The sequence below is a fragment of the Trichomonas vaginalis genome, chromosome II, assembly GCF_026262505.1.
Source record: "Trichomonas vaginalis G3 chromosome II, whole genome shotgun sequence".
Taxonomy (NCBI): Eukaryota; Parabasalia; order Trichomonadida; family Trichomonadidae; genus Trichomonas; species Trichomonas vaginalis.
In genome coordinates this window covers 1,206,146-1,223,011 of record NC_067204.1, presented here as the reverse complement: position 1 = coordinate 1,223,011, position 16,866 = coordinate 1,206,146, and the positions used below count along the sequence as shown (strand labels likewise).

General features: G+C 30.6%; 3 protein-coding genes and 1 pseudogene across 4 annotated transcripts, besides 7 other annotated features; all 4 read left to right on the top strand.

Annotated features, from left to right (window-relative positions):
- Positions 1-672: a mobile genetic element.
- A 2-nt stretch (positions 673-674) lies between these two features.
- Positions 675-1,172: a mobile genetic element.
- Positions 1,173-3,914: a mobile genetic element.
- Positions 3,914-5,219: a mobile genetic element.
- TVAGG3_0465300 lies at positions 3,934-5,144 on the top strand (annotated as a pseudogene). Its single transcript has one exon. A coding segment is annotated over exon 1 (1,211 nt).
- Positions 5,220-5,223: 4 nt separating the features above from the next.
- Positions 5,224-6,501: a mobile genetic element.
- Positions 6,502-7,123: 622 nt separating this feature from the next.
- Positions 7,124-7,345, top strand: TVAGG3_0465270 (uncharacterized protein; the record flags this gene model as incomplete). The annotated part of the gene is made up of 1 exon (XM_051235238.1): positions 7,124-7,345. The coding sequence occupies one exon, from the start codon at positions 7,124-7,126 to the stop codon at positions 7,343-7,345; it is 222 nt and encodes a 73-aa protein (XP_051093062.1).
- A 567-nt stretch (positions 7,346-7,912) lies between these two features.
- Positions 7,913-9,884: a mobile genetic element.
- Positions 9,885-10,298: 414 nt separating this feature from the next.
- Positions 10,299-10,955, top strand: TVAGG3_0465250 (uncharacterized protein; the record flags this gene model as incomplete). Its single annotated transcript, XM_051235237.1, has 1 exon — positions 10,299-10,955. The coding sequence occupies one exon, from the start codon at positions 10,299-10,301 to the stop codon at positions 10,953-10,955; it is 657 nt and encodes a 218-aa protein (XP_051093061.1).
- Positions 10,956-13,015: 2,060 nt separating this feature from the next.
- Positions 13,016-14,988: a mobile genetic element.
- Positions 14,989-15,402: 414 nt separating this feature from the next.
- TVAGG3_0465230 (uncharacterized protein) lies at positions 15,403-16,059 on the top strand (the record flags this gene model as incomplete). The annotated part of the gene is made up of 1 exon (XM_051235236.1): positions 15,403-16,059. One exon carries the CDS (start codon positions 15,403-15,405, stop codon positions 16,057-16,059), a length of 657 nt encoding a protein of 218 aa, XP_051093060.1.
- Positions 16,060-16,866: the final 807 nt, after the last annotated feature.

Below are 16,866 nucleotides of genomic sequence, written 5' to 3'. Positions count from 1 at the left end.
TAGGCAGTTGAAATGGGTTCCACATTACGCGAGTAAATTTTATCAAAAATGGATCGAACTTTATATAAAAACGGTGGAAAGCAATTTCTTGCTCAAAATGCATTTTTTGATAAGTTCGGAATTGATACGAATAACAAAGAAACGATGAAACTTTTCGCGCAGTCTACTGATGCTTTAAAGCACAAATTGTATCGCCTTGATGAGATTATTGCACAAAGATTATCAAACGATCCTTACACTTCTTTGGAAGCATTTTTGAATAATTTACAGGAAGAGTGCCCAGATGATCTCGTTCAATTTGATTACAATGGAATTTTTCCGAGTTACAATCATATATGCACCTTTTGCTGCAAAAGAATTGGTGCATAGCATTGATAACCCTCTCCACGTCGATTCCACTCATTCTTTAATTAAAGGAAAGATCCAATTTGTTTGCAGTAACAATGAAAACAAGTCAAAACACAATTTTCCTTTTGCTATTTTTTAGTGAACCCTCAGACATCTGAAAAAATTCAAGAATGTTTGGTGAAATTCTGTGAGTTTGCGCACCTGGATCCACAGCATTGGAGCTCTGACTGTGCGCTAAACATTGCTCGCGCAATTGAGGACGGATTTCCTCTTGCGCAGCTCAGTTGGTGCGCTGTGTATGTTTTACGCGCATGTGCAAAAGTTACATATGATGGCAATGTTCGTTCATTAACTTTGCTTATAGTAAAACACTCCATTTTGTTCTTCAACCCTAAAATTTGCCTTGCATAGGGGATACGAACATGAATAAGTACATATTTGCATTTGGAGACCTCTTCTTTCTTCTGTATGGTGGACACCGCCCTTGGACTTCCTGTTTCATACCAAAAGCAACTACGCTCCTCTAAGTACCACGAAATACATTAAAATGAAGTGTCGATTTTGAAAAAAGTTAACAAATTCAAATCACATCAAAACAAAAACGAATAAAAAAATATTATTATACTCATTCGAAATTAAAAATAATTAAAATTTATCTATAATTAATTTCATTAAATCAAGGTTAAAAATCTCACCGGAAATAACTCTCAGTTGTGATAAATTATATCAACCGGGAAAAATTTACAATAAGGTCAATACCGAAAATATCGAAAAAATCAACATTTAAGTTAATTTAAAGTATTACACTTTTTGTCAACCTACTCCTCTTTCGATGAACTTTGAAATATAAGTTTTATCGCTGAGAATCCTTTCCGAAATAGGAGCTTTACGTTTTAGGAGGATTGTCGGATGAATTTTGTTTTTTATTGTTTGATTTGTTGTATTATGGAAGATTTTTTTCTTATCTTTTTTTTCAGAATTTTGCTTGCTATTAACGAAACTTGTTTTGAAGCCCAACAATAGCATTTGTAGTAGGAAGATTCCCAAATAACGAGCGCATTTTCGATAATTGTTTTCATATTGATCAAGAGGTCCAGCTTATGTTCGTAGATTACTAGATCATTTGAATTGTAGAAGGATGGTTTTGTTTTTCTGGTTCTTAAATCTGTAGAGTCTGCAATATTTGATATTTTCGGAGCGAATTGGAGCATCTGAACCTTGATTTGATCGGCTTGCTCAAATTAGTTTTGAATTGGAGTAGAGATTAAGAAATCTGGCTTGATTTAATGATTTATTAAATATGCCATAATTTTTGTCTCTCTTTTTTCATTAATAAAACTTAGCTGATCATTGTATCTTTATCTGTTAGATGATCGATTTGAGATTATCTGCATCATGAACTGAATATTTTCGGAACAATGAACTCGATTCTATGAACCATATGGAGAAATCTCGTTCTTGAGCCAAGAGAAAGATCACTTACGCTTGTATGTTTGATAGAAAAATTGTTTTTCTCAAGTTCTTTTTGAAGCAGTCAAGAAGATAATTTTTGTAGCTATCAGTGATACAACGGTGTTTTTATATTGGCGCCGATCTTCTGGTTATTTTTGATGGCGTTTATATTTATCTAATTGATTTGAGATATCTTTCTTAATAGCTTCATAATGTTTGGATGTTTACGAAGAAAGAATTTCTGAATGCATACTCTCGAGGCAAATCATTAGTGAATTATTGCAGTTGCATTATTATATTGAGATATTAAATTGTAGTGCGGCAACCAAACTTTGTTGAAATAATCAATATAATCTTTGATCGAATCAACTTTATTTTGATTAATTATATGCATTGTAATACCAATTCTCATGAGACATGAATGGAGTAATAGAATATCTAAATAAAGAAGTTTGTAAAGTATTGAAATTTTTGTATTAAAGGCTGACAAGTTTCCTGTGTAAAAGCTTGTTTTTGAAATGAAATAGGCATCCATGTATACGGACTTAGGGAAAAATTTGGAAGTGCCTCTATTCATTCCCTTTTCAAAATCACAATATTTTGATTAGCTTTGAAATGAATACCTTGACAGTAAAAATATATTCAACATGCCTTCTTATAAGATTCAAATGCGCGGTTTTTCATGAATATTAATAAAGTGGTAGATATTTGATTTGCTTGAGGTTTACAAATCATATGTTAGTATCTGTCCTTTTTGAAAATGTTTTGGTGTAATTTTAAAAGTTTCATCGCAAAAATAAATCTGTGGCTTCTTTTTGCATTGAATTGCTCCTTCTCAAAACCAAAAACATCGTCTACCAATTTGCTTGAAAATCATGGCAATGAAAAACTGCTTCGCCCTTTATTAAAACAAAAATTAGCAATTCATTGTCGTAATTTTTTCTCCAACAGAAATTTTCTGGACTTATTATAAACTTCCCTGACCAATGAATCTTTAATTAATGGGTCATCAGTACCAACAGCAAGTTCTGTCATAAATTTTTATCTGCTGAAAGTGCCGTTGTCTTCAGAAAATTTTGCCATTGCCTTATTGTATATTTTCTGTCAGAGTCATTGATTTATGAGATCATTTTTTTCATTTTGTAACTTTTTAAATTGTCTGCATGGTATATGTTCTTTTGATAATCTTTCGGAACGAACTGTTCTCAATTTTAACTAAATAACGTGTTGACAAGAATGATCGATGCAACGGTAGTAACGTTCAATATTATTTGAATTATAATATTAGTATGATCATGCGAATAAAGCATATCTTTGCGAACATTGTATCAGGATATTTTCCAGTTAACTTGCGGGATATTTTTAACTGCATATAACTAAATATCTTCTGACAGCTTTAGATTCATTTTCGGCGTATTTAAATATTAAATATTGAAGAACTTGTTTGATTATATTTCGTTTTTTCATTGTCTCGATTGTTGATTTTTGGTATTTAGTCAGATTGTTCCTGATAAATATTTTATTTTGTCTGTAAAAGTTTGCTCTTTTTTGATTAAATATAGATGATTTTCCCATTAAAAAATGAAAATATGCAAATTTACGAAAAACCGTTCGAAATTGAATCAAAAATGGAAAATATATACTTAAATGAGATAAATTTTTTGAAGATATTAGGTCTTAATTGAATGTAGCGTCATTCTTATATAGAATATATATTATATCATCGGAAATATATAAAAGCATATATAAATGTCAAAAAAGTGAACAAATAGCAAGATATTTTTAAAAACAATGAAAAGTAATACTTAATGAGGAATTCTTTGAGATATTGGTCTTTAGTTGAATGTTAGCGGTCACAAATTTCCAAATATAATTTACTATACAATCTTTATTCATTTTTGTAAAATGGCTGACAACAGTCTGTATTCAACTAATCAACTAGTCAAGCATAATGATTATTTTCGGATTCATTAATCAACTTTATCAATGCATAAGTACATGACAGAAGATCAATGGCATGCTTGAATTTGGATAAATTTTTTCAAAAAAATCCAGTGACTGATGAAGTTCTTTTACATTTTTTAGCATCCGTTTTTAAACATTTGAAAAGATATAGGGTGGTCCAAAGGTCGTTAGCACAGCGCTCTATATGAGACTATTAAAGGGATCTATGCTGATTATAAATATATAATAAAAAATGATGAATATATGTTATATGATGAGTGAAGTTGTATTTTGGCGCCATGCCGGATATAAAATGAATTTTGAGACAAAGAGCGGTTTCCGCGGAAATTTTGGCTGGGATTTTTTTCATTTTTTTAATGATCATAAAGAAAATCCTCGCTCTTGCAAAAAATGCAAAGACTGTAAAAAATCTACGAGGACCATTCGGTAAAATGCTTCGGTATGGATGCTCTAGCTATTCCACTGTAACGTATCATGTTAGATGTATCACTTCATGAACAAAAAGGGCGCCATCATAAAAATTTGACAAAAAAATCGCCGGCAAAGAAAATCAAAGCAATTCTTCAGCGCTAGATGAAGACCCAAGAGCAATCATCTCAGAAGGATTAGAGGAGATGACAAAGATACCAGCGTACAACAGTCAGTTTATTATCGCACAATTATTTGAACTACAAACTAAGGCGTTAATACACGTTGGTGTCCGCACAAACCTTTAACCTCAGTTCAAAAAATCTAGGTCCAATCTTCGAAGAGCTCCTCTCTATGATTGCGTGCGTATCAATCAGAAGTTTTCGCTTTTTAGTAACAGGGGATGAGTCTTGGTTTCAATATGCAACAGAAGCCAAAATCATTGTGGATCGAAGGATGAAGATCGCAAACATTCCCGGAAGAAAAAAATTGACACACCAATGATGATGTTGTCGGTTTTTTGGGGCGTGAATGGCATTCATCGGCAATTGATATTCTTCAAAAACCTTAATACGATGATGCTCAGTATCTAATTGACAATGTTCTACTCAAATTATCAATTCTGATGAGTTTGAGAAATCCAACAAACAAAACAAAAAGTTTGCATTCATTTTGATAATTCAAGAGTTCACAAAAGTCATAAGGTAATGAATTACTTGTTGGAAAACAATGTCAAAGTTGTTCCAAACCCATTTATTACCTGATATTGCACCCTCTGACTTTTTATTTATTCGGCACGCTAAAAAGAGAGCTGAAGGACGCTAAAATTTTATTCGCGAGTCCAGATGATTTGAAAAATTTTGTAGAGAGCAATTTGAGCAATTTTCTCATGATGATTTAAAGCGTGTCTTTCAAGCCTGGATCGATCGCTGCGAACGCGTGAGTTGAATCCAATGGGTGATTATATTTAAATAAACTTATATATATGTAACTTGTTTATTTCTATTCGCAGTATTCAGTTTGTGCTAAACACACTTTGGACACCCCTATTCAGAATGTTTCAAGGATTCTATTTTTTATCACAATATTAATCTTGAAAAATTCAGTAATTTAACTGAAACAGAACAAACAAACAATTTTAAATTTCCTACAAGCGGATAAATTTACATATTACATAATGTGCTCACAAATTGTAAATCAAAACTGGAACATTTATCCCAAACTTTAGTTATATTGCAAATCAATATTTGCCATTTTTAGATGAAGAAAAAGCAAATATATATATTTACTGAAATAACTGGCAATTATCAAAATTTTGAATATTCAGTTGCAATTTGTTACTTTTTTATGAAAACAATGAAAGAAAATTAAAGCAACTGTTTTATTTAACATTGTTCTCAGCAAATTTATCCAAAATGGAATCGAGCAAATGATATTTTTTGCTTGCAAATACAATTTGTTGCAATAACACTTCTCATCAATTTTTACAATCTCCTTGAAATTGAAGAAATGGAATCCATTTGATTTTTTTTATTTCTCAATTCAATTATAAGAGATATTAAATTGCGATGATTTTCCAAAAAGTTACAGAAGTAATCACAGGGTTTAATCTCGCTTCAAATATTAATCTATTATGCGATATTGCCAAAAAAATGGATAAAATACATTTTATAAATGTAATTATTGCCATATTACCTCAATATGGAATTTTATCCACAAATGCAACAATAATTCTTCCTGTGAAGATATTTAATCAAATTATTAAAAATTCATAGAAAAACAGGAAAAGACACAGATGAGATTATTCGAACCGAGAATGATTTGGGTTTCTATGAATATTTAAATTCGATTTTCTCAGTATTACATCTGCGAGAAATAAGCAATTTTCTTTGGAATTCTAAATACCCATGAAGATGACTTCATTATGATCAAACATTGTGAGGTCATTTTTGATCAACAAATTAATGAATTCCGATCAAAAAAAATTCAACAAATTGGATCAAAAAAAATCGAATCTCAAGTTAAAAATAAAAATTTTTACATTTTTATCAAATTTAGATTTTTTTTTTCAAATCATGCGAATTGATTGAATAATGCATATTTTATCCCATGCATCTAGAAGTATGTATATATTTTGCTTTCATCAAGAAATTGTCGAATTTGATCTTAATTTTTTTTGAAAAATATACTTTTAGAAAAGAAATAGTGATTGAATAGCTGCCCATGCTGATAAAAGGGTTATTTTTACAAGTAAAAATTGTTATTTTTCGAGCAAGTCGAGGCTTTTTTACCATCTTATTTTTGAAAAATTTACGAAAAATTATATCTTTCGTACACGGACCAAGCAACACTCAAGGTGCATGCTCATTACAGACAAAATCCCCTCTAGTGCACTTTAATTGGGTGAGTTAGCATCAAACAAGCCATAAGTTAAAGATCTGAACTTGCTCCAGACAATGTATTCACTTTAGTTATGAATGCACCAGAAAATCCGTCCCAAACTCATACATTTCCGCTAATCACGAGTAATAAATATACTATTTTGTACTTTTTACAATAAATCTCTCTTTGTTACACTAAAATCAATGTGCATTTCGTTGCACCAGTTTAGAATCTTGTTAAATAATGATTTTTGTTACTTTCATGATACAGTCCCATTTAGTAAACGGATTATTTTACAAAATAAAAATAAAAAATATATTTTTATTTACGATTTTTTATATTTGGATTTTTAAGGCATAATTTAGAAAATATAATAATTTAATCGATTTGATATTAAGAAGACATTTAAAATTCATAAAAGATCCAAATAATTTCATATCCAAAGTTATTAATATTTGAAGATTTGAGGAAAGAAAAGGAGAATATTGCATATGAAATGTTTTCAAAAATACATCAGAAATTGTAAAAGAATTTTAATAATTAATAAGATTTGATGGTTAAAATTGTGATGAAACACCAGATGCTAACTCACGCCACACATACACAGAGCATTCTATCACGCAACACCGATGCTAACTCACGCCACACATACACAGAGCATTCTATCACGCAACCACCCGATGCTAACTCACGCCCAACATACACAGAGCATTCTATCACGCAACCACCCGATGCTAACTCACGCCACGCATACACAGAAGCATTCTATCACGCAACCACCCGATGCTAACTCACGCCACACATACACAAGAAGCATTCTATCACGCAACCACCGATGCTAACTCACGCCACACATACAAAGAAGCTTCTATCACGCAACCACCCCGATGCTAACTCACGCCACGCATACACAGAGCATTCTATCACGCAACCACCGATGCTAACTCACGCCACACTACACAGAAGCATTCTATCACGCAACCACCCAATTTGACATTAATATTCATAAATATATTTATCAAACTTATATGCACCCAACGAATTTTCAAATTCCATCAACCACTTCTTTATTTTTTATATTTTACAATTCTCTATATTACAAATTATTCAAAAAAAAATATGAAATCAATAAGAATTACTGCTCAGTTTACTTAGATCCAACAGATGTTAGATTGAACATAAGCACATCTTCGGATGATTACGATTTTAATTATTCTTATTATCAACCAACATTTCAATACAAAGTTATAAATTACACAACAGACCATCTTTATTTCTCACCGACATTATACATTTTGTTCAGAAGTAAATCTCCGAATACAGTTGCAACAATCAAAATTTCACAAAGTTTTTCTTAGAGTATATAAGAATTTCCGAAAAAGTGACACCCAAAAAGTGACACTTTCAATAGGGAGTAACAGTTAAAAAGTGACAATTTAAAATTCACAATAAATAAAAATAATAAATTTTTTAGTCTATTAAATTATTCTTTTCTTTGAAATCCTCCAAAAATTCTTCGAAATGTTCTAAAATATAATCTGGAGAATTATAACAAAATTCATTAATTTCTAACATATACGTATCTAACAATTCATTTGGAATTTCAAACGATCTTAAATATGTAATTGAATTTTGTATCTTCTCATTTATTTGAGAAAGTTTTTCTTCAGCATTTTCCAATAAAAATCTTAATGGATTCAAATTGGCTTCTTGATTCTGAACAAAATTTAATACTTGGTATAAACGTGATTGAACTTCTCTTTTCAATTTTGTTTTATAATCTGTCAATCGAGGCTCGCGAATTCTAATTGAAGGAATAAAACCTGTTTGAAGTAAATCGTTTTTAATACGATAAAAGTAATTGGGTGCAACTTCTTCTAAAAGATTTTTGACAAAAACATCAATTCTTTGATTTTTAACGCAGCCAAAATCGTGATATTTTATCTTTTTAAATAAAGATTCAGAAACGTTATTCACAACGGTTAATTCATTTGGTCTGGCAGCGGCTATCCACATCATAGCCAACAATTCCTTATACAAAATTCAAAAACTTTGGTGCAATCAGTTCTGATTGCACCCAAGTTTTTGAACTTTCTTGAGGGAATTAAAGGGTGAGAGATTTATAGTCTATCTATATATCTCCCACCCTCTAATTCCCTCCCTGACAGCGGGAAACTTTGTCTGAATGTTAAACTATTCAGACAAAGTTTCCCACTGTTTGCGAAGGAATTGTTGGCTATGATGTACTGATTCATGATCAGTACAACATAGCCAACAATTCCCTATATAAAGTTCAAAAACTTGGGTGCAATCAGAACTGATTGCACCCAAGTTTTTGAACTTTCTTGAGGGAATGGAAGAGTAAGAGGTATACATTATGAATATATACCTCTTACCCTTCCATTCCCTCTCTGACAGCGGGAAACTTTGTCTGAATGTTAAACTATTCAGACAAAGTTTCCCGCTGTCAGCGAAAGAATTGTTCCATCTGGTGCATAGAGTGTGAATCTATGCACCAAATGGAGCAAGTCCCTCGCGAAATTGCCCAAACTTGCGTCGCATTTCAAAGATTGCGACCCAAATTTTGGCGATTTCTAGTAGAGATGGAGTATTTTGAGTCACTGACCTATATGCAGTGGCTCAAAGGGCTCCATCTCTACTTTGAAGCAAGGAAACTTTCCTCGAAATTTTGATAATTTGAAGAAAGTTTTCAAGCAATTAACAAAGGATTACTCGCTATGAGGTAAAAATTCTAGATTTTCACCTCATAGCGAGAGCTTCCCTTTCATTGCTTGAAAACTTTCCCCAGCTTCAAAATTGGGGAAAGGGCTGTAAAGTCGACTCCGATACCAGCAGGTACCAGAGTATTTAAAAGAGAAGCCCTCGTACGAGTTTCTATGAAGACCTTCTCATTCAAGAAGATCTTAATAGAAAATCGTACGAGGGCATTGGAAACTCGCGTCTGGTACATGTTGGTACCAGAGTGTTTGAGATTTGAAGACTCTGGTACTAACATGTACCAGAATTTATGATGAATTTAAGATGGACCATTATAAAATGGTAGCGGTTTGCTTCAAAAAATTTTAGATGAGATTTGCATAGATATAGATTATATGATTTATACATATGAAAAATAATATATAAAAATATAATTTTGAGATAATTATGTAAATAATATTATAAATATTTGAATTTGAGGTATAATTTTATAGTAAAATATATTATAAAGAGTATTTATATAAATATTGTAAAATAATATAAGTAATAAAAATTGAGACCCCTCCCTGTTTTTGATGTTTTGTCACTTTTTCGGTAATTCTTATTGTTTCCTTTATTTCTCACCGACATTATACATTTTGTTCAGAAGTAAATCTCCGAATACAGTTGCAACAATCAAAATTTCACAAAGTTTTTCTTATGATACATACAGTGCTTATGATAAGGACAAGCTCGAATATCTTTGCAACCAATCAATTTCTTTTGGATCCCAGCCAAAATACAAAATATTCGGAATTCAAAAGTTATTAATTGGCAGAAATCAAACAAAACTTAATTTTTATAAGGAACAATACGTAGTATTTACTGATTATCGCAACATTTCCGGAGAAGCAAGAACTTCAGAAGTATCTTTAGAAATTCTTGGAAATACACAATATTCAGCAATTTATTTCGCTCACACAGGTACAATTACATTAGAATCCTCCAGTGACGAACCTATTCCATGTAATTTTGTTGTTTTTAATTTGAATTATTATGATTGCACTTCGATTATCACAAATGTAAGGTCTAATTACAAATTCACTTCTCAGGACACAGCTCATACATGTGTTGTTACTGCTTTCACAAATGGAACAGTTCATTTCGAAGATGGTGATATTTATGATGTCTATGGAAAAATAAATAGAGCTAATATTATTGTTGAAAAACCTTTTCTAACAATAACTAATTCTAAACACGATTACTTATTTTTTTATCATGCTGGCGACAAATATAATACATCATATTTAATCAAAGGAAATAATTCAACTCATAGATCTCTTATCATTTTTGATAATTCGTATCATGAAATAAATTCATCAGAACCAGTTGAACAAAAATCAGATGATCATAATTATTCTGATGATGATAGTGATGAAGGACTAAGTGAAGGTGCTGTTTTGGAAATTATTATTGGAGCAGCAGTTGGAGCAGGTCTCATTGCTGTCGCTGCTTACTTATGTTATAGACACAGAAAATTCAGAGCTGAAAATCCAATTAATCAAAGCCTTGTTGATAAAACCGAAAAAGATTTACCTTTAGAAGAAACGAACAGCAATCCATATCCTAATGAATATAAAGCACCAGCATATAATCCAAAGCAAGAACAATCAAATACTTATTTCGAGAATCCTTATGAATAACTATTTTTTTATATATTGTTTATGAACGAATCTTTAAAGATTTATAATGTTTTTTTTATTACAATTCTTATTACTCCCATAAGATTGAGCGTGTGAAAATAAGTTTATAACAACATTATCAACATTTTAGGCATCTCAATTATTAAGAAACATAAAGTATTTAGTAATATTGAATCAAATTTTATTATATAGGATGGGAGATAATTTTAATTGATAACAATAAGACTATCATTACCATCAAGCATTGCAATTCCTCTTTTATGTCTTAAAAAAAAAGAAAAAAGAGAGGAAACACAATCAATAATTCATGAACATTTCATTGATAATAGAAGTTGTCTATTAGAAGAAGTATCTAATAAATCCGAACCATTACCTTTAGAAGAGGTTCAAATAAATCCATATTTAATCGAAACAAAAGAAATACCAAATTATTCACAAAAATCGAAATCATTATTCGATAATCCTTATGAATAATTCGTGTCAGCTTTCATATGCTTTTATTGACTTTTCTTTTTATTCTGTAATTAAAATTTAATTGACAAAATTTATGCTTTAAACTGCGAATCAAAAGGCGGACCTATCAATTTTTGAATAGTTTACATTTCTAATGCTAACGGTGCCTTCACTGAGAGCGAGAGAAAATTATTAAATATTAGAGCTCAAATAAGCTTCACGTGCAATAGGTAGCAAATCAACTTCTATTTATGCTTAAATTTCTGGTTTGAAGCTTGTATTAAATTTCGAAATCTTAAATTTTGAAGTTAGACCCGAAAAAATCGTATCAGTTCATCCTATATTTATATCTGTTTTATGATCCTTTGTTGTTATATCGAATTAGAGCAAATAGCTTGTGCGGTCCAAAAGGTGTACCTGGCAGAAATCGACTTTTTGAGAGAAACTCATATAATTAATTGTATGACTTCTCTCAAAAAGTTGAAGGTAGGTACGCCTTTTGACTCGCAGTTTATATCCAAGAACATCAAATTAATTGAAACATGTTTACTAAGATAATATTGTCTCTTCTTGGTGGTAATATAGTTTCAACATCAAACAAACTAAATATAAAATTATGTATTTTGAGATTTGGACTTTACAAGGAATTCTCAATAGCAAAATGTTGTATTTCTGAAGCATTAATTTTTACAAATCCATGGTTATTCGCACACGTATTAATTTCAATCACTCATAATCCTTTTCTAATCCAATTTCTCTTTTTTGGATAGTAGCTTAGATGCATAAGGCAATTACGACCTTCTTCATTTTTGTTCTTGAGGACTGATTCATGAAATATTGACCCATTCTGATACAAAAATTTTGGATCCACTTTTATTTTATTTTTAAAATTTTAAAAATAATACATTAAAAGGATTATCCAATAAACTAAAATGATTTGACAATCTGACTGTGTAAAATATTCAAAATTCATTCTGAATAGATCCGCTTTCAAATTAAAATCATTGTGAATGTCCTGGTTTTACTATACAATCACCAATGGTATAATTAACAGAACAGGAGATTATTTAATTGACATTGGTTCATATGGTCAAGATATTACTTTTTCATTTGCAGATAACAAATCATTTAGTTATTATTTTATTCTACAAGATACATATATGAGCGATTACTTGCGTATTAACTATGAATCATGCACAAGCAAAATATGGAAAATCACAGAGCCAACTTTTAATTTTAAATCAACAAACACGTATTATAATTATAAAGTAAGATTTTGTGTAGTTTCTTTTCCAAATTACTGCGATTCCATAGAATTTCTATCCGAATCGAACGATCTAGCTTTCAATTATTCAAATAAAAAATATGAAATCAATAAGAATTACTGCTCAGTTTACTTACTTAGATCCAACAGATGTTAGATTGAACATAAGCACATCTTCGGATGATTACGATTTTAATTATTCTTATTATCAACCAACATTTCAATACAAAGTTATAAATTACACAACAGACCATCTTTATTTCTCACCGACATTATACATTTTGTTCAGAAGTAAATCTCCGAATACAGTTGCAACAATCAAAATTTCACAAAGTTTTTCTTAGAGTATATAAGAATTTCCGAAAAAGTGACACCCAAAAAGTGACACTTTCAATAGGGAGTAACAGTTAAAAAGTGACAATTTAAAATTCACAATAAATAAAAATAATAAATTTTTTAGTCTATTAAATTATTCTTTTCTTTGAAATCCTCCAAAAATTCTTCGAAATGTTCTAAAATATAATCTGGAGAATTATAACAAAATTCATTAATTTCTAACATATACGTATCTAACAATTCATTTGGAATTTCAAACGATCTTAAATATGTAATTGAATTTTGTATCTTCTCATTTATTTGAGAAAGTTTTTCTTCAGCATTTTCCAATAAAAATCTTAATGGATTCAAATTGGCTTCTTGATTCTGAACAAAATTTAATACTTGGTATAAACGTGATTGAACTTCTCTTTTCAATTTTGTTTTATAATCTGTCAATCGAGGCTCGCGAATTCTAATTGAAGGAATAAAACCTGTTTGAAGTAAATCGTTTTTAATACGATAAAAGTAATTGGGTGCAACTTCTTCTAAAAGATTTTTGACAAAAACATCAATTCTTTGATTTTTAACGCAGCCAAAATCGTGATATTTTATCTTTTTAAATAAAGATTCAGAAACGTTATTCACAACGGTTAATTCATTTGGTCTGGCAGCGGCTATCCACATCATAGCCAACAATTCCTTATACAAAATTCAAAAACTTTGGTGCAATCAGTTCTGATTGCACCCAAGTTTTTGAACTTTCTTGAGGGAATTAAAGGGTGAGAGATTTATAGTCTATCTATATATCTCCCACCCTCTAATTCCCTCCCTGACAGCGGGAAACTTTGTCTGAATGTTAAACTATTCAGACAAAGTTTCCCACTGTTTGCGAAGGAATTGTTGGCTATGATGTACTGATTCATGATCAGTACAACATAGCCAACAATTCCCTATATAAAGTTCAAAAACTTGGGTGCAATCAGAACTGATTGCACCCAAGTTTTTGAACTTTCTTGAGGGAATGGAAGAGTAAGAGGTATACATTATGAATATATACCTCTTACCCTTCCATTCCCTCTCTGACAGCGGGAAACTTTGTCTGAATGTTAAACTATTCAGACAAAGTTTCCCGCTGTCAGCGAAAGAATTGTTCCATCTGGTGCATAGAGTGTGAATCTATGCACCAAATGGAGCAAGTCCCTCGCGAAATTGCCCAAACTTGCGTCGCATTTCAAAGATTGCGACCCAAATTTTGGCGATTTCTAGTAGAGATGGAGTATTTTGAGTCACTGACCTATATGCAGTGGCTCAAAGGGCTCCATCTCTACTTTGAAGCAAGGAAACTTTCCTCGAAATTTTGATAATTTGAAGAAAGTTTTCAAGCAATTAACAAAGGATTACTCGCTATGAGGTAAAAATTCTAGATTTTCACCTCATAGCGAGAGCTTCCCTTTCATTGCTTGAAAACTTTCCCCAGCTTCAAAATTGGGGAAAGGGCTGTAAAGTCGACTCCGATACCAGCAGGTACCAGAGTATTTAAAAGAGAAGCCCTCGTACGAGTTTCTATGAAGACCTTCTCATTCAAGAAGATCTTAATAGAAAATCGTACGAGGGCATTGGAAACTCGCGTCTGGTACATGTTGGTACCAGAGTGTTTGAGATTTGAAGACTCTGGTACTAACATGTACCAGAATTTATGATGAATTTAAGATGGACCATTATAAAATGGTAGCGGTTTGCTTCAAAAAATTTTAGATGAGATTTGCATAGATATAGATTATATGATTTATACATATGAAAAATAATATATAAAAATATAATTTTGAGATAATTATGTAAATAATATTATAAATATTTGAATTTGAGGTATAATTTTATAGTAAAATATATTATAAAGAGTATTTATATAAATATTGTAAAATAATATAAGTAATAAAAATTGAGACCCCCTCCCTGTTTTTGATGTTTTGTCACTTTTTCGGTAATTCTTATTGTTTCCTTTATTTCTCACCGACATTATACATTTTGTTCAGAAGTAAATCTCCGAATACAGTTGCAACAATCAAAATTTCACAAAGTTTTTCTTATGATACATACAGTGCTTATGATAAGGACAAGCTCGAATATCTTTGCAACCAATCAATTTCTTTTGGATCCCAGCCAAAATACAAAATATTCGGAATTCAAAAGTTATTAATTGGCAGAAATCAAACAAAACTTAATTTTTATAAGGAACAATACGTAGTATTTACTGATTATCGCAACATTTCCGGAGAAGCAAGAACTTCAGAAGTATCTTTAGAAATTCTTGGAAATACACAATATTCAGCAATTTATTTCGCTCACACAGGTACAATTACATTAGAATCCTCCAGTGACGAACCTATTCCATGTAATTTTGTTGTTTTTAATTTGAATTATTATGATTGCACTTCGATTATCACAAATGTAAGGTCTAATTACAAATTCACTTCTCAGGACACAGCTCATACATGTGTTGTTACTGCTTTCACAAATGGAACAGTTCATTTCGAAGATGGTGATATTTATGATGTCTATGGAAAAATAAATAGAGCTAATATTATTGTTGAAAAACCTTTTCTAACAATAACTAATTCTAAACACGATTACTTATTTTTTTATCATGCTGGCGACAAATATAATACATCATATTTAATCAAAGGAAATAATTCAACTCATAGATCTCTTATCATTTTTGATAATTCGTATCATGAAATAAATTCATCAGAACCAGTTGAACAAAAATCAGATGATCATAATTATTCTGATGATGATAGTGATGAAGGACTAAGTGAAGGTGCTGTTTTGGAAATTATTATTGGAGCAGCAGTTGGAGCAGGTCTCATTGCTGTCGCTGCTTACTTATGTTATAGACACAGAAAATTCAGAGCTGAAAATCCAATTAATCAAAGCCTTGTTGATAAAACCGAAAAAGATTTACCTTTAGAAGAAACGAACAGCAATCCATATCCTAATGAATATAAAGCACCAGCATATAATCCAAAGCAAGAACAATCAAATACTTATTTCGAGAATCCTTATGAATAACTATTTTTTTATATATTGTTTATGAACGAATCTTTAAAGATTTATAATGTTTTTTTTATTACAATTCTTATTACTCCCATAAGATTGAGCGTGTGAAAATAAGTTTATAACAACATTATCAACATTTTAGGCATCTCAATTATTAAGAAACATAAAGTATTTAGTAATATTGAATCAAATTTTATTATATAGGATGGGAGATAATTTTAATTGATAACAATAAGACTATCATTACCATCAAGCATTGCAATTCCTCTTTTATGTCTTAAAAAAAAAGAAAAAAGAGAGGAAACACAATCAATAATTCATGAACATTTCATTGATAATAGAAGTTGTCTATTAGAAGAAGTATCTAATAAATCCGAACCATTACCTTTAGAAGAGGTTCAAATAAATCCATATTTAATCGAAACAAAAGAAATACCAAATTATTCACAAAAATCGAAATCATTATTCGATAATCCTTATGAATAATTCGTGTCAGCTTTCATATGCTTTTATTGACTTTTCTTTTTATTCTGTAATTAAAATTTAATTGACAAAATTTATGCTTTAAACTGCGAATCAAAAGGCGGACCTATCAATTTTTGAATAGTTTACATTTCTAATGCTAACGGTGCCTTCACTGAGAGCGAGAGAAAATTATTAAATATTAGAGCTCAAATAAGCTTCACGTGCAATAGGTAGCAAATCAACTTCTATTTATGCTTAAATTTCTGGTTTGAAGCTTGTATTAAATTTCGAAATCTTAAATTTTGAAGTTAGACCCGAAAAAATCGTATCAGTTCATCCTATATTTATATCTGT